The sequence below is a fragment of the Phyllobates terribilis genome, unplaced genomic scaffold (assembly GCF_046119375.1).
Source record: "Phyllobates terribilis strain yellow unplaced genomic scaffold, ASM4611937v1 Scaffold_5__5_contigs__length_657084704, whole genome shotgun sequence".
Classification (NCBI taxonomy): Eukaryota; Metazoa; Chordata; class Amphibia; order Anura; family Dendrobatidae; genus Phyllobates; species Phyllobates terribilis.
Window position 1 is genome coordinate 169,310,576 of NW_027362765.1, and position 18,806 is coordinate 169,329,381.

General features: G+C 42.7%; 1 protein-coding gene across 2 annotated transcripts in view; it reads right to left on the minus strand.

Moving 5' to 3' along the window:
• ZPBP2 (zona pellucida binding protein 2) overlaps window positions 1-18,806 on the minus strand; it is a 160,627-nt gene that overhangs the window by 69,269 nt on the left and 72,552 nt on the right. For both annotated transcript variants that reach the window (XM_073681106.1, XM_073681105.1), the window contains exon 5: window positions 18,059-18,277. In XM_073681106.1, the coding sequence (XP_073537207.1) occupies window positions 18,059-18,277 (219 nt within the window). The remainder of the gene's footprint in view (window positions 1-18,058; window positions 18,278-18,806) is intronic.

Consider the following 18,806-nt stretch of genomic DNA (forward strand, 5'->3'; position numbering starts at 1 on the left):
GATACCTTCCGATATCAGGAAATATCGGATCGGATTGGATCGGGCCGATACCCAAAAAGTATCGGATATCGCCGATTCCGATACCGGAAACCAATGCAAGTCAATGGGACACAAATATTGGAATTAAAATAAACCCTTTTTTTCCTTGTAGGTTTATTCTACATGAAAGAAAACAACTAACAATAATGTAGACTGTATTACATGAAAAGCCGGCAATTCAGCAGCGGCATACACCGGTACCCGACAATTTAAAAAAAAATTGACGTGGGGCTTCGCACTATATTTGTGTCCAGCCAGGTACAGTAGGCAGGAACGGGCTGCCCCCAACCACCAGCTGCCTATTTGTACCTGGTTGGACACAACAATATAGGGAAGCCCTTTTTTTCTTAATTATTTCATGAATTTCTTGAAATAATTAAAAAAAAAAAATACGTAGGGCTTTGCCCTATTTTTGTGTCCAGCCAGGTACAACTAGGCAGCTGGTGGCTGGAATCTGCAGCGCAGGGAGGCCCAAGCTTTCTGCCCCCCCCGCTGCAAACTGCAGTCCGCAGCCACCCCGGAAAATGGCGCGTTCATAGAAGCGCCAACTTCTGGCGCTGTACCCAACTCATCCAGGGCCCTGGTGCGGTGGCTCACTGGGTAATAAAGGGGTTAGGGCCAGCTTGGTATTATCAGCTGGCCCTAAGCCCGAAATTCATGGGGTCACGCCAATATTAGACATGACCGCCATGAATTTCTAGTAAAGTATTTAAAAAAAACGCAACACCCAGAATAAAATCCTTTAATTTAAATAAATACACAATTCTTTATTGTTGTAAATTAAACCATACTTACCATCACGCCCATTCCAGCTGAAGCCAACGATCTCCTGCAATAAAAGAAAAATAATAAACCAACATCATCCTTACCTTTCGATGGTTCCCAGGACAGCTCCAGCTCTGCTACATCGAGATGACAGGCTGGACCGCAGCAGAAAGCTGCCATCCAGCCTGTCATCCTGCAGACACTGAGAAGCGCAGGCTTGCTTGCGCTCCTCAGTGTTAGGCTGTGACGGCATCCAGATGAGCCGAGTCTCTCACGCTCACCGCATGTGCAGGAGAATTCTCCCACGCTGTCAGTGACGTGCATGAGGTGAGCTGAGTTCATTGTCGGCTCATCTGGATGCCGTCACAGCCTGACACTGAGGAGCGCAAGCATGCCTGCGCTTCTCAGTGTCTGCCTGCGGCATGACAGGCTGGATGGCAGCTTTCTGCTGCGATCCAGCCTGTCATGTGAATGTAGCAGAGCTGAAGCCGTCCTGGGAACCATCGAAAGATAAGGATGATGTTGCTTTATTATTTCACTTTTATTGCAGGAGATCGTTGGCTTCAGCTGGAATGGGCGTGATGGTAGGTATGGTTTAATTTAGAACAATAAAGAATTGTGTGTTTATTTCAATTAAAGGATTTTATTCTGGGTGTTTGTGGTTTTTTTTAACTTTGACTATGGGGTTAGTAATGGGGGTGTCTTATAGACGCCTCTCCATTACTAACCTGGGCTTGATGTCAGCTGACATTATAAGCTGACATCAACCCCAACCCTATTACCCCACTGCCACCGCTACAGGGCAGTGGGAAGAGCGAGGCTAAGTGCCAGAATTGGCGCATCCTATGGATGCGCCACTTCTGGGGCGGCTGACGGCTGGTGTTTCTAGCCTGGGAGGGGGCCAATATTCATGGCACCCTTCCTGGGCTATTAATATCAGCTCCCAGCTGTCTGCCTAGCCTTTGCTAGCTATTAAAATAGGGGGGACCCCACGTCATTTTTTTTTTGGGGTCCCCCATTTTAATAGCTAGTAAAGGCTAGGTATTCAGCTGGGGGCTGATATTAGTAGCCTGGGAAGCTCCGTGGGTATTACCCCCTTCCCAGGTTTCAAACATCGGCCCCAGCCGTCGGCTTAACTTCCGCTAGAGACTAAAATTACGGGGAACCCCACGCCAATTTTTTTTTTAATAAATACTTTATTTTAACACTAAATGACAAGTACAGTAACCAACACTGTCACTGTACTTATTATATATGTGACTGACATGTTTCTATCTATCTAATCTATGTGTGATGCTCTATCTTTCTGCTCTAAATTGTCGGGTACCGATGCTGAATTGCCGGCCGGCTTTTTTAAAGAGACGGTGCATGAAAACACTATTATTTTTTTAATAAATCCTTTAACACTAAATGACAAGTACAGTAACCAACACTGTCACTGTACTTCTTATATATGTGACTGACATGTTTCTATCTATCTAATCTATGTGTGAAGCTCTGTTCCTTCTGTTCTAAATTGTCGGGTACCGGTATATGCCGCTGATGAATTGCCGGCTTTTCATGTTTCACTGTGAGCACTGTTCCCATCGATTTGGGCAACCACTGTAATGCCACAACCACCATGGCTGTGGCATTAACGTCTTAAAAAAATATTAATTCCTGCTATTCCATTTAATTGTAATGTAAGGGAGATAATGTAATGTCAGCGCTTGAGCAGGAGAATTCTCCCACGCTGGGATGGCATTCTGATGACAGGCTGGATCGCAGCTGAGCGCTGCCATCCAGCTTGTCATCCTTCAGAGACACTGCAGAGCGCAGGCATTATGTGAACTTCCGATTCCGGTATTCGATATTGTAAAAGTATTGGAACTCAGTATCGGAACTCTGATACAGCGAATATCGGTCGATACCCGATATTTCAGTATCGGAATGCTCAACACTACTCAACACCATTTATAATTTTTACAAGGCCCACAGGGGCAGTGCTTGGTGGCAGAATGAAGAGGATTTCAGGAGGCGTTAAGTCCTGGAGCCTCATTTGGGTTGGGGGGTAAAAGCCACAGATACGTGGCTTTGCTCGATGTTAGCCCAGAAGGCCACAACTCGCTTTCACACTGTGGCTCCTGTTAGACCCTTGCTCTTAGTTTTTTTTTCCTTTGCTGGTCACATGACCTTGTTGGCCTATTTAATTCTGCTCCGCCCTTCTGGCTTTGCTGGACTTCATTGTATATCTACTTTCTAGCTAGCCTGTGCTCTGTGTCTTGCTCTGTTTGTTTGCTTGGTCTACTGACCTCTATGTTCTATATATTTTGTTTGTTCGTCTGTCTGCTACTATTTCTGTTAGGAGGTGTCCCATATTCCTCCCAGTCCTTAGTACTTGTAGGGATTCCTCCCCCACATCTATAGGTCTCCGTACAGACTAGCTTAGGACTTTAGCAGGTCTGATCGCAGGATCAGGTTCCCTGTTACATCGTAGGGATTGAGCTGAGTTCTATCGTAGGGACAGATCTCCTCTCTTTCCTTAGCTCTGGTAGCAGAACATAACAGTAAGTCCAGCCAGCAAATTCTCTAAGGAAAGATTTTTCTGTTCCATCATGGTGTCGGTTCAGGATTTGGTTCATCGCCTGCAGGGACTCTCTCTGGAGGTGGCCGAGCTCCGTCAGCACGTGAGTAACTGTCCTGGAGCACATTTCTTGGAGCCTAAGGTATGTTTGCCGGATTTATTTTTTGGTGAACACCGAGAATTTTTTTCATTCAAAAATGCTTGCTTATTGTATTTTCGTTTGAGACCTAAGTCCTCTGGGGATGAATCCCAGCGCGTAGGGTTCATAATGTCACTTTTGCGCAAAGAGCCTCAGGAGTGGGCCTTTTCTTTGCAACCTAGTGATACATGCTTCAGATCAGTGGATAGTTTTTTTTCTGCTTTGGGACTATTATATGATGATCCTGACCGTGTCGCATCAGCTGAGACTGAGTTGAGACGTTTAAAACAAGGATCAGGTAATGTGGAAAAATATTGTACTCATTTCCGTCGTTGGTCTACTCAAACAGGGTGGAACGATTCTGCTCTGAAAAGTCTATTTCTTGCTGGGCTCAGTGAAAGGGTTAAAGATCTGCTAATTGCTTATCCTACACCTGAAGATTTGCAACAGGCTATGCAATTAGCTATACGGGTGGATAGAAGACTGCGTGCAAGGGTTAATGAGAGCAAATCCTCTGCTATGTCAGTTTCTGGTTATGAGAATGTATGTACTAACAGTGGTGAACCGATGGAGATTGGATCGGTGGCACCTCGCTCTCAAGAAAAAGACCGTCGATTTTTTGAAGGCTTGTGTTTCTATTGCGGAAAATCTGGTCATTTGATTAAAGGCTGTGAGCTTCGTATGAAGAAAGAAAAAAAAATGGTCAGTCATGCCCGTATTGCCTGTTTAAATTCCAAGGGTGTATTTTTAGCTGCTTCCACGATTGCTCAGGAAAAATTAATGGAATTTCGGGTGTTTGTCGATTGTGGGTCTACTCTGAATGTTATTGATGGGGGATTCGTGGAAAGACTCAATTTAAAACCTGAACCTTTATCATCCCCCATTGCTGTGGTTTCTGTGGATGGTTCCCCTTTGAAGAATATTACTCTCAAGGTCTGTGAATTTCCTCTCACTATTAATGGTGTTCACCATGAGAAATTGGATTTAGTAGTGTTGAATAACTTGCCTTCTCCAGTAATATTGGGATTGCCCTGGTTAAAATTTCACAATCCTGTACTGGATTGGTCTACCAGTGAAATTAAATCCTGGAGCCATAAATGTTAGGACAAGTGTTGTAATGGGCGTATTGCAGCTTTGGATAGGGGAGAATTGCCTGTTCCTATTCAGGATTTTTGGAGAGTTTTTTCTGAGAAGGAATCGCAGGTTTTGCCTCCCCATAGAGACTATGATTGTTCTATTGAATTTGTCCCTGGAGCGACTCTTCCTAAAAGTCGTTTATTTAACCTTACTATTCCTGAGAGGAAGGCTTTGGAGGAATACATACAGACAAGTTTGGCCGCCGGTCACATTAGGCCCTCTAAGTCTCCTGTGGCGGTTGGATTTTTTTTTGTAAAAAAAAAGGACGGCGGTTTACGTCCTTGTCTGGATTTTCGTGAGATTAACAAAATTACTGTACGCAATTCTCACCCACTGCCATTGATTCCTGATCTGTTTAACCAGTTAATGGGGGCCAAGTGGTTCTCTAAAATTGACCTTAAGGGGGCATACAATCTGTTGCGCATGAAGGAGGGTGACGAATGGAAGACTGCTTTTAACACTCCTGTGGGTCATTTTGAGAATCTGGTTATGCCTTTTGGTCTTACTAATGCTCCTGCATTTTTTCAGAATCTGATTAATGACATCCTTAGACCTTTGATCGGTAAAAATGTGGTTGTGTATTTGGATGACATTTTGATTTATTCGCCGGATCTGGAGTCTCATTGGTGGAGCGTGCGTGAGGTATTACAGTTATTAATGGACAATTCGCTTTTTGCTAAGCTGGAGAAATGTGAGTTCGCTGTACAGAGAATTAGTTTTTTGGGCTACATTATCTCCAGCAAAGGTTTTGAGATGGATCCGGTTAAGGTTCAGGCTGTGCAGGAATGGCCTAGGCCTATTGGTTTGAAATCGATACAGAGGTTTTTGGGTTTCGCAAATTACTATAGAAAATTCATAAAAAATTTTCCTAGTATTGTCAAACCTCTGACTGATCTCACCAGGAAAGGTGCTGATGCGGTTCAGTGGTCTTCTGAGGCCATTGAAGCTTTTGTGTATCTCAAGGAGAGGTTCACCTCTGCTCCCATCCTTATGCAGCCTGATGTTACTAGGCCGTTTTTGGTTGAGGTTGATGCTTCCTCTGTGGGGGTTGGCGCAGTATTGTCTCAGGATAACGGGGATGGATTACATCCCTGTGCCTTTTTTTCAAAAAAATTTTCGGAGACTGAACTGAATTACGATATTGGTAATCGGGAATTATTGGCTATTAAACTCGCATTTGAACACTGGCGCCACTTCTTGGAAGGTGCGGAATTTCCCGTTCAGGTTCTTACGGATCATAAAAATCTGATATATCTTGATGCTGCCAAGCGCCTGAATGCCCGTCAGGCTAGGTGGGCACTGTTTTTCTCACGGTTTAATTTCTCCGTTACTTACATCCCTGGTACTAAGAATGTTAAGGCGGATGCCTTGTCTCGCAGTTTTTCTCCCATAGTCGGTGCTGAGAAAGAGGAGAACATTTTACAAGAAGGTGTTGTGATAGCTGCTTTGGACTCCGTTTTGGAAAATGAGATTCTTAAAGCACAGGAGAATGCCCCTTCTAACACTCCTCATGGGAGGTTGTTTGTGCCTGGGACCTTTAGGAGAGATTTGTTTGTTGAGTGTCACGAATCTCGGTTGGCAGGTCATCCCGGAATCTCTGAGACCAAGAGACTGGTGGGTCGCAGTTTTTGGTGGCCTGGATGGCAGAAGGAAGTCATTAAGTGGGTGCGTCAATGTACTATATGTGCTAGATCTAAGTCCTCACATACTCCTGCTGCGGGGTTGCTTTGTCCTTTGGAGGTTCCCAGTGCTCCTTGGACACATTTGGCTATGGACTTTATAACTGACCTTCCCCCCTCTGAGGGTTTTACTGTCATCTGGGTGGTCGTGGACCGTTTTAGCAAGATGTGTCACTTGGTTCCTTTCGTCAAACTGCCCTGCGCTAAAACTCTCGCTAAGGCCTTTGTCAAGGAAATTGTCAGACTTCATGGCGTTCCTACTGACATTGTTTCTGATAGGGGTCCTCAGTTCGTGGCTCGTTTTTGGCGTGCCTTTTGTGATAGGTTGGGAGTTCATTTGTCGTTCTCGTCCGGATATCATCCTGAATCTAATGGCCAGACAGAAAGGAAAAACCAGGATGTTGAGCAGTTCTTGCGTTGTTTTGTGGCAGACAATCAAGAGGGGTGGTCTGAGTTTCTGCCACTTGCTGAATTTGCTCTGAACAATCATACATCTTCTTCTGCTGGTTGTTCGCCTTTTTTTTGTTGTTCTGGGAGACATCCGTCGTTTGGGTCGTTCTCCAAGTTGGGATCTGCCGTGCCTGAGGAGGAGAATTTTTCCGGTGATTTGGAGAGAGTTTGGACGGATGTGCGTGGTAATCTTCAGGAGGCCAACAGAAAATCTAAAGACTACTTTGATAGGAAACGACAGGAGGTTTTGTTCGCTGTTGGTGACATGGTTTGGTTGTCCTCTAGGAATCTGCGGTTGAGGATTCCTTCAAAGAAATTGGGTCCCAAGTTTGTAGGGCCCTTTAAGGTGCTTCAGGTTGTCAACCAATCTGCTGTTAGGTTGGAGGTTCCTACCTCCTGGAGAATTAATCCGGTATTTCATGTCTCTCTGTTGAAAAAAGCTGTTGTATCGGATTGTGACGCCTCTGCCTCTGTTCCTCCGGTGGTGGAGGACGAGGAATATGAAATTTCTCGCATCCTTAACTCTAGACGGTATAGAGGTAGTTTGCAGTATCTTGTGGCCTGGAAAGGTTTCGGTCCCGAGGATAACTCTTGGGTGAGGTCGGATGATGTTTCCGCGTCCAGACTTATCAGAGCGTTTCACAGGAGATTTCCTGATAAGCCTGGTCCTAGGGGATCCGGAGGATCCTCTTAGAAGGGGGGGTACTGTTAGAACCTTGCTCTTAGTTTTTTTTTCCTTTGCTGGTCACATGACCTTGTTGGCCTATTTAATTCTGCTCCGCCCTTCTGGCTTTGCTGGACTTCATTGTATATCTACTTTCTAGCTAGCCTGTGCTCTGTGTCTTGCTCTGTTTGTTTGCTTGGTCTACTGACCTCTATGTTCTATATATTTTGTTTGTTCGTCTGTCTGCTACTATTTCTGTTAGGAGGTGTCCCATATTCCTCCCAGTCCTTAGTACTTGTAGGGATTCCTCCCCCACATCTATACGTCTCCGTACAGACTAGCTTAGGACTTTAGCAGGTCTGATCGCAGGATCAGGTTCCCTGTTACATCGTAGGGATTGAGCTGAGTTCTATCGTAGGGACAGATCTCCTCTCTTTCCTTAGCTCTGGTAGCAGAACATAACAGCTCCTGGTTCCACCGCCGGCACAGGTTCAGTGGCTGTCTGCAGACTCGGCTCGTGCTGGTTGTTTAATGATGGACACTGACGTTTTTTGAACTCTGCAAGTATAAAAATTAGTGTAGTCAAAATTGCTTTCAAAACTCCGCAGCCAACCTGAGCCTAAGGACCCCAGTGAGCGTAGCAGCGATGGGGCTGTGACTCGACGTTTATCCCAATAAGGAAGAAGGGAGCCCGATTGTGTTTCGGTTTCAGAATCTTTATCCCCTTTCACTTTCAGTAGACAACCGTCATTTTCATGCAATCTAAAAATCAGCTAAGGATTTCTCATTAGTCCTTTCGGAAAAATTACAAAAGGAGGTTTCCCTGGGCAGAATGGCTGGCCCATTTTCAACTCCCCCTTTTACAGTTGATGCGTTTCCACGTTAGGTATCATCCCCAAAAAACAGGCTGGCAAGTTTTGTTTAATCCAACACCTCTCCCACCCCAAGGAGGCATCGATAAGCAACAGTATTTCTGAGAGTGATGCTTCGGTGACGTACGTTTCCTTTGATCGCTCTGTCACTTTGATTAGTGAAGCTGGCCCGGGGGTTTTAGTGGCAAAATCTGACACTGAGTCGGCCTTTCGGCTTTTGCTGGTTTACCCGGATAGTCACCACCTATTATTATTATGACACCTGCCTCCCTATGGGATGTTCTATTTCTGTTTTTTATTTCGAGTTGTTCAGTTCTTTCCTTGAATGGGTAGTTAAGTATGAGACAGGTTCTTTTTCCATTACCCATTACCTTTTTATGGGCCGAAAGGGTTCTACATGTTGCCAATTTTTGTTGGACACTTTTCTTTTTTGCATGACACAATTTGGTGTTCCTTTGTCCAGTGAGAAAACTTTTGACCCTGTCACGTCACTATCCCTTTTAGGAATCGAGTTTTGATTATGGTTTTCCGACCCCCCCTGACAAAATTTCCAAATTGCGGTCCTTCATTGAAGGTTTTTGTTCCTCCATAGAGTTATACTCCATCAGATGCATTCCTTGTTGGGTCTCCTCATTTTTGCATGTTGGGTCATGCCCTTGGGGAGAATTTTTTCCACATGTCTGGCCCTTTCCACCAGAGGTATCAAAATTGCTCACCATAGAATTTGGATAAAACCCTCTTACGAGCTGATTTGCTAGTAAGGAAGGATTTCCTCTTGTCCGATAATGGTCACACTTGTTTTCAGTACCCGGAACTGACTAATGAAGATTTATCCCATTTTTTCACATGACGCTAGATCTTCGGATTTTGGTGTTATTTTTGAGGATCAGTGGTGTGACGAAATCTGGCCGAAGTCTTGCCATGCCAAGGACTGGGATAAAAATATTACGCTGTTGGAGTTATACCCCATTGTCTCGGCCATTTCCATCTGGAGTCCGTCCACTGGGATAAAGTAATTTTTTTTTTGACTGACAACATGAGTATAGTAGAATCCATAAATCACTTGTCATCCACCTCCCCTCAAGGGATCAAGTTAATTAGGCTCCTGGTATTACAATGTCTAAATTTTAACATATGGTGCTCGAGCACGCCATGTCCCAAGCACGAGTAATGTCATTGCTGATTCCAGGGCTGTGGAGTTGGAGTCGTGGAGTCGGAGCCCATTTTGGTGGAGTCGGAGTTGGTATAAAATGGACCGACTCCGACTCCTAAAATATATAATAAATTGGGTACAGTAGTTCAATGCAGTTTGTGGGGAATATTTTTTCATAAGAATTTGGGAAAGTTATGAAATGTCCTATAAATGTCTGTCCTATTCCTGATCTAAGGGTCTAGACTTTTAGATGAGATTAATTTGTTCTACAGTAAATTTATCACTTAAACATGAGCCATGTATGAGGAAGTCGGAGTCGTGGTCGTGGCATGGAAATTGAGGAGACGTTTCAGTAATGGTTGCCCAGAACTGCCTATCTAATTTGGTCTTTTACTTCTGCCTCCTCAGCTGGACTGATATTAAGGTTTTCATCATCCGCTGGGCTATCAAGGGTTGGAGGAGAGGCCACATTCATAAGTAGAACAGACAGCCCATTTCCTTTAGCGTTCTCTCACGTTTAATAAATTCTGTTAATCTCTTACGAGATTTCAATTTCAGTCCCTTTTTTGTATGTAGTTGTTCTCCTTAGTCTCCCCACCAAGGAGTTTGGTACCCACTGTATAGGATTGGAGCAGCTACAGAAGCTGCCCTTGCCGGTTTGACTAACTGCGAGATTCACTGTATTGGTAGATGGAGTTGTAGATGGAGTTCTTGTTTTTCCCAGATATATTATACAAGATTTATTACTCCAGTAACTTTGTTATCTCTTTATAGGTGATGCAAAACCCACGGTGTGGATATTGGGGCACTCTTACATCTTCTGGGTGTCCAGGGGTGAACACTGTCGGACAGGCGGAAGAGGTCTTGATTTTCATGGCATGAAAGTATTCTGGAGAGGTGTTAGAGTCTTCATCTGACCCCAACTTTTGGTAGAAGTGGTCAGGATCCCTCAGACTTCATCTTCTCCTGTCATTTTAGTCCTTCATGTGGGCGGGAATGATCTATGTTCTTTCCGTTTAGCAGAACTGCTTACGATGATACGGTCTGATGTCGACTGATTCCATGGCTTCCTTTCGGAGCTCACCTTGGTCTGGCCAGATGTCATTTCACATGTTGCATGGCAAAGTGCCAGAGAGGTAGCAGCAGTTGTGTGTTCTCGGCGCACGCTTAACGCTCGCATGTTACGCTTCATACGCTTCAAAGCCAGGGTGCTTGTCATGCATCGTCAGCTCGAAAGAGACAATGCTTAATGAGTGGTGGTCGGAGAACAGCATAAATAATTTGCTCCACCTTGGTGGTCAATTTGATCTATGTTGATGATTTCTGTACGAAGATTTATAGCATCCAGCGTGCTGAGATTTTTTCATGGCTGTGACCGACCTTCATCCATTAAAAGAGAGATTTTGTTTAAGAAAACTACTTTGTCGTTATTAAATGGCAACGCCTCAGGATGTGCATTAGTTGGGTCTAAGCAGTGTCTGGACAGGAGAGGTCTTACAGAGCAAAAAAAAAAAAACATGGACATGTGAAGAGCTCTATATATTACAATGAGCACATGAGAAACACTCCAAATTATTATATTGTACATAAGAAATGGACATCTGAATGAGGCCTAAGAATTATTTTTTTTCCAAAGATCAGTTTAAGAAATCAGCAAAGCAATCCTTCTCACAAGAGGACCCCATGTTTTACCATTAAATTTCCCTTAATATGAAAACAGCATGAGCTCCCAGCAAGAGTGACTAGAGACTGATCAAGAGTAAAATTATATTAGCTGAGTTTTGAATAGGAAATGTTTCATGTATAAGAAGGAATAAAAGAGCTTGAGGACACATGACCCGATATTCAAATATGTAGAGACAGCGAATTCTGCTTAGATGTTACCATGAAGCTTCTCTACCTTCATCTCCAAGACACAAGATTCAGCTGTAATTTATTCTAAATGTGATTAGGATGGTCTATCGACATCCGGGAATAAAAAATAACCTACGAAAGTGGAATGAAAAATGACTTGTGTAGGGCATGATGTGTGCTGAACAATAACACTGCTTCACTCAGCAGTAACCAGCACAAGTATATATCAAGCTTTTGTACAGTCCAAGTAAAGCAGTCACAGTATAATATAATATTATGGTTTCTGAGGTAATGACTCAATATGTTATATAACCTGAATTTAATATGTCTTTTTTAACTGCAAATCAACTCTGGTTGGATACAAAATTCTCTCTACAGTTTCCAGTCCATAAAGGCACAGGCGTAGGTGTACATAAGGTAGATGTCTGTCAGGAAGTAGCCAGGGATTCAAGCAGAGATCCCACCGCTGCCACCAATTTGTAAGGGAACAGCCAGGGGATCATGCAGAAATCCCATTGCTGGCAGATACCACCGCTGACATCAGTTTGTTAGGAAACAGCCAGGAAATTAAGCAGAGATCCCACCGCTGCCACATATTTGTCAGGTAACAGCAAAGGGATCATGCAGAGATCGCACCGCTGCCACCAATTTGTCAGGGACCAGCTGGTGGATCCCACTGCTGCCACCAAGTTGTTATGAACCAGCACTCCGCTGCCTCCAATTGTCAGGACAATTACGTAATTGACTGACCATTGATGGACTGCTTTAACTACTAAGCGGGTTATTGTGCGCTTCCCAGTGAACTTGTAGTATGTACACATCCGATTCCAACGCATGAATATATTTATACTCCGCTACGGTCAATGATAAGCTCCGCAATAACCCAAGAAAAACTAACTGCTACCACCAATCATTTATGCAGGCCGATTGGACACCACTTTTCTAAGAAAAGTACTGCCTCACGAGGCTTCAGGGATGAGATTTATAGAGCAAGAGGAACAAAGCTACCGTAAATACTCGAGTATAAGCCGACCCAAGTATAAGCCGAGGTACCAAATTTTACCACAAAAAACTGGGAAAACTTATTGACTCGAGTATAAGCCTAAGGTGGGAAATGTAGCAGCTACTGGTAAATTTCCCCGTCCTGGTATGCATTTCTCCCTCATCCCCAATCTTGGTATATATGACCCCCTCATCTCAATCCTAATATGCATGGCCCCCTCATCCCCAATCCTGGAATGCATGGCCTCCTCATCCCAAATCCTGGTATGCACGGCCTCCTCATCCCCAATCCTGGTAAGCATGGCCTCCTCATCCTTAATCCTGGTAAGCATGGCCTCCTCATCCTCAATCCTGGTATGCATGGCCTCCCCATCCCCCAATCCTGGTATGTATGGCACCCATCATCTCCCAATCCTGGTATGTATGGCCCCATCACTGCACTCATAAAAAATAAACACTAATACTCACCTTCCATCCTGAACTCTGCTCTAGCGCTGCGTCGTGCACCAGCAGCTCATGTCAGCATCTGAGCAGCGCATGGTGTAACTGCCATGCACTCTCAGACGCTGGTGTGAGATGCCGGCATATTCACTCCCCTCCACGCCGGAACTACAGTACAGACCAAAAGTTTGGACACACCTTCTCATTTAAAGATTTTTCTGTATTTTCATGACTATGAAAATTGTACATTCACACTGAAGGCATCAAAACTATGAATTAACACACGTGGAATTATATACTTAACAAAAAAGTGTGAAACAACTGAAAATATGTCTTATATTCTAGGTTCTTCAAAGTTGCCACCTTTTGCTTTGATGACTGCTTTGCACACTCTTGGCATTCTCTTAGAGACCAGGTCAATGCCACACAGAGTTCTAGCAGCAGACACATCTCTACAACAACTGTTAAGAGGAGACTTCGTGCAGCAGGCCTTCATGGTAAAATAGCTGCTAGGAAACCACTGCTAAGGACAGGCAACAAGCAGAAGAGACTTGTTTGGGCTAAAGAACACAAGGAATGGACATTAGACCAGTGGAAATCTGTGCTTTGGTCTGATGAGTCCAAATTTGAGATCTTTGGTTCCAACCACTGTGTCTTTGTGCGACGCAGAAAAGGTGAACGGATGGACTCTACATGCCTGGTTCCCACCGTGAAGCATGGAGGAGGAGGTGTGATGGTGTGGGGGTGCTTTGTTGGTGACACTGTTAGGGATTTATTCAAAATTGAAGGCATACTGAACCAGCATGGCTACCACAGCATCTTGCAGCGGCGTGCTATTCCATCTGGTTTGCGTTTAGTTGGACCATCATTTATTTTTCAACAGGACAATGACCCCAAACACACCTCCAGGCTGTGTAAGGGCTATTTGACCAAGAAGGAGAGTGATGGGGTGTTACGCCAGATGACCTGGCCTCCACAGTCACCAGACCTGAACCCAATCGAGATGGTTTGGGGTGGGCTGGACCGCAGAGTGAAGGCAAAAGGGCCAACAAGTGCTAAGCATCTCTGGGAATTCCTTCAAGATTGTTGGAAGACCATTTCGGGTGGCTACCTCTTGAAGCCCATCAAGAGAATGCCAAGAGTATGCAAAGCAGTCATCAAAGCAAAAGGTGGCTACTTTGAAGAACCTAGAATATAAGACATATTTTCAGTTGTTTCACACTTTTTTGTTAAGTATATAATTCCACGTGTGTTAATTCATAGTTTTGATGTCTTCAGTGTGAATATACAATTTTCATAGTCATGAAAATACAGAAAAATCTTTAAATGAGGTGTGTCCAAACTTTTGGCCTGTACTGTACATATATACATACACACACACACATTCAGCTTTATATATTAGATTTTAGGAGTTGGAGTTGGTCCATTTTATACCGACTCCACCAAAATGGGCTCCAACTCCGACTCCACAGCCCTGTCAAAAACGCACCAAAAGCTCATCGTGGGAACACAGCCTAAGGCTCCTTAGTACGGAGCCGCAGGGACTAAAAGGCCATGTGCACACGTTGAGTATTTTGTGAGTTTTTACATCAGTGTTTGTAAGCCAAAATCATGAGTGGAACAATCAGAGGAAAAGTATAATAGAAACACGTCACCACTTCTGTATTTATCACCCACTCCTGGTTTTGGGCTACAAATACCGAGGTAAAAAACTCACCAAATACTAAACGTGTGAACATGGCTTTACACATTTTCTAAAGTAAAGCTAAAATGACCAACCCTTTTAAGACGAGGTTCACACACAGTCATTGTTTCTATGTCAGTTTTATGTTGGAAAAGAGCATTGACAGGTAATGCTGCCATGTAGTCTAACCTATGTGAATGGGATGTGTCAGGAAAGTGAGCAGGGTAATATGGCCACATTCACTCGTTCAGTATGTGGTCAGTATTTTACCTCAGTATTTGTAATCCAAAACCAGGAGTGGGTGATAAATACAGAAGTGGTGATGTGTTTCTATTGCACTTTTCCTCTGATTGTTCCACTCCTGATTTTGGCTTACAAATACTGAGGTAAAATACTGACCAAATACTGAATGTGTGAACGTGGCCTTATAGCAAATCTGTGAACTGCGAAGATGGCTACCAGGCATCTTTACCTAGCTGTGGGCTACAACTAGAATGGATTAGAGAAATAAACAATTATGAATATATTCCCTTTTATTAACAACGTGTTAAGTGATGATAAATGACTAGACTATCTGTCCTGAAGGAGGTAATCTGAAATCTATAAATGATGAGCCTATATACACAGAAAAACAAGCCCAAGACCTGTGATACGGTATATTACCAAGTAAATGACAAGATAATTGGTGAATGAGCGCCATCTATAGGTGAGTATATACACTTCACATCTATTTTAACTGAGGGGTTTACTGAGGACAGTTCACCCAACTGCATAAAGCCGCCAGTAAATGTAAACTCCCAGGTTATTTTGTCAAGTTGTTATAAATTCTAGCTATATTTATTACTCTATACAGTTGCCATTACAGCTCCCCCATGTATTGTGAAGCCAGAGTTCTGCAAGCTTTCCTTCCTGCAGTCTGATCTGCAACATTGAGTAGTCATACTGCATTTTTAAGTGAGAAGTACATTCCCAGCTTGGCAAAATTGAATGACAATCCCTGTTGGAGATGTAATAACGATCAGACTAGTTGTCACTCAGCGTTCCCAAACATAAAGGACCTGAAAAGTTCCCTTTAAGGGTAGATTCACACGAGCATATAAAAAATCATTCAAAGTTTCATCCAGAAAAGTGGGACGATTTTTTTCTTACTTGTCATCCGTGTGCAATATGTTCCTTACTTAGCAGCTATTAAAGGAGTTTTCCCACAAACAAAAGTTCATTTTAATCAATAGATCTTGGAATAATAACTTCCACAACTGGATGTTTAAATAAAATGTTCCTGTGCTGAGATAATCTTATAAATGAGCCCCTGCTGTGTACTGTGTAATGGCTGTGTGTGACCGTACAGGAACATGGTCTGATCATACCACAGCTCCTGGGCAGGGGAGGAAGAAAAGGAGTATACAGACATTACAGCAGGGGATCACAAATGATTCTTTCTTTGAAGTAAAACATTGTTTAAAAACAGGAAGGGAAATATTTTATCTCACAAAAAGAATCAGCTGCAATCCCCTGCTGTAATGTCTGTATACTCTTTTGCTTCCTCCCCTGCTCAGGAGATGTGGTATGGTCAGACCATTTATTTAAACACATCCAATTGTTGAACTTATTATTATTCCAAGATCTATTGATTAAAATAAACTTTTGTACGTGGGAAAAACCCTTTATTCATTTACAGGACTATTTACAGTTTCCTATGTTACAGAATTGCAATGTACCTGTAAAAATCAGATGTTATACTTTGGCTCAGTATGGCATCCGATTTTTTTTACACACCCATAGACTTGAATGGCCGAGTCTCATTCAATTTATGGAAGAAACTAGTGCATGCTGCCACTTGTTTTAACACGCAAATTCGGTCAGTGAAAAAAATAGCTCATCTGCACTACCCCATTGAATAACATTGGTCCGAGTGCTATCCATTTTTTTCACGGACAGCACTCTGCCCGAAAATATACGGTTGTGTGAACGAGCCCTGAGGGTGAGTCCTGGCAATGAATGGAGCATGGAACAATTATATTTTTTGTGCAGAATCCGAGAGGGAAAAAACCCTGAATGACTCTATGAACCCAGAGCTCTAGGAACCTGTTGCACCTACTACAGCTTATTACAACACTCACAAGCATAAGGAGTAATAAAGAAAGCTATTTTTGTTCTTTAAAATATTTGTACCAAAAAGCCCAAACATACAACGGAACCTACAGATATTACTCATATCAATTGAAAAATGTACAAGGGAAACATACACCATATGGACAAAAGTATTGGCACACACGTCTTAATCATTACATTCAGGTTTTTCATTCAGTTCCATGGTCACAGGAGTATAATATCCAGCCCCTGGCAGTCTGCCTTTATTAACAGTTGGAAAGAATGGCTCGTTCTAAAAGGCGCACTGATACCAGCGTCGTCCTGTAAGGCTACATTCCTGCAATGAACTTTTGGTGCGTTTTTGACACTGCATATCTTTGCTGCATCAAAGACCCAGCGTCTGCAGTTCCAGCTGAGTTTTCTTTACTCAGTGTAAACTGATCTACGGTGCATGTTTTAAATCAGCAATATGTCACCTACTCTTGTGGGTACGCCGAGTTTTCTGTGTGGACTTTCCCCATAGACTTGCATTAGATGCGGAAAATCCACAAGTAAAAAACACACATGCGTTTTTAGTGCACATGACTGTATCAATAAAGTTTTATCAAAGCCAAATACCAGTAAGGATCAAAAACAAAGCAGCTTTATTTAAAATATGACCCACCATAAAGAGACAAAAAACGCAGCATTAAAAACGCAATTAAAATCTGCAAGTAACCTAATTTAAGCAATAGGAGCAGAAATTCTGTACCATCAAAAACTCACCAAACTCATTGTGGGAACATAGCTTATAGGAATCACCGATGTAAAAAAGTCAGATTGTGAAGTTTCTTCCCTCCTAAATATTCCATAATTAACTTTGGGTGATATTATTGAAAAGCGGAAGCAATTAGGAACCAAAATAATGTTCCAGATCAAGGTCAAAGCACATAGTGCATAAAATCCCAAAAGAGGGGAAGCTGTTCTAGTTGCAAAAGGACCAACACTATATTAATGCCTATAGATTTAGAGTGGGATACTATAAATGCTTTTGTCCATATATTATGCCTTATTTTTTTAGCCAGGTGAATGGCTTATAATTTGCAATACATAATATAATTACTGCTATTTAATATTTTCAGAATTATTCCCATTGATTTTTTTCCTTTTGAGAACTGATGAACGGGTAGAATATATGAAAGGATGGTAAATCCTGGGGGCAATAATTATGTATAACTGTTCAGATTTACTATAGAAATAAAGTTAGCTGGTGTAGGACTGAGCCATTGTCAGGTCTGTTCTACACATACATAAATCCCTATATTCAATTCTGGCTTTATTGTGAATTCTGTTAAAGAAAACAATTGTTTCACATAGCAATTTATTCTAAAATGAAATGTAATATGGCAGGATCCATACTGCCATAAATCATTGGCAATCCCACAAATCATTGCAGTGCTCATGATACAGAGGACACTTGGTTATGATTGCTATGTTTCAATTAAACAAGCAGTATTTAATTTTCCATCTCCCACTTGACATTTACCTTTAAAGCTTATAAAGAGCTCATTCCTCAAGGAGTGCTTTGGAGATTTGATGAAATGACATTTATGAAACATGTTCTTCAGGTCACAGTTCAGTCCTGTAATGACTTCTTTGACAATCTCAAGAAGAGTCAGGACAAACCTGTCATTGATTAGATCATTGCAGGGCTTGGCCATGTAGCGCAAGTCTATCTGGTACACGTAGTCTGGATCATGGTAAGCTAGAAAGATAAGAACAACATAAGCTTCCATATACAGATGAGGCCTTCTTCAGGGTCCTTTACAAAAAACTGTGGAATTTTTGTTCCTGCCATCATGGTAATCTTCAGCTAACATATCGCCTTGTGTATATAATGATTTATAAAACATAAATCCCTCTTTAAAGGCGTTTCCAGTAGTTAGATATTGATGACCTATCATTAGAAAAGATCATCAGTATCAGATCGGTGACAATCTGTCACCTCCATCGATGAGCTGATTGCAGTCATATGTACACAGTATACAGAGCTGAAACAGCACAGCTCTGTACGATGTGTTCCAGGTGCCGTAGCTCAGCTTCTATTGATGTAAATGGGAGCTGATCTGCTAAACCCAATAGGCCATCAATATCAAAATGCTGGAAAACCCAGGAGGTGGACATAATTTTAGTGCAACCTGTGCAGCCGCAAAAGGGCCCAAGAGGTAAGGGGGCCCATTTCCACCTCCAAAGCAGGGGGAATTGTGCATTATGATGAGCTATTGGACTGTTCT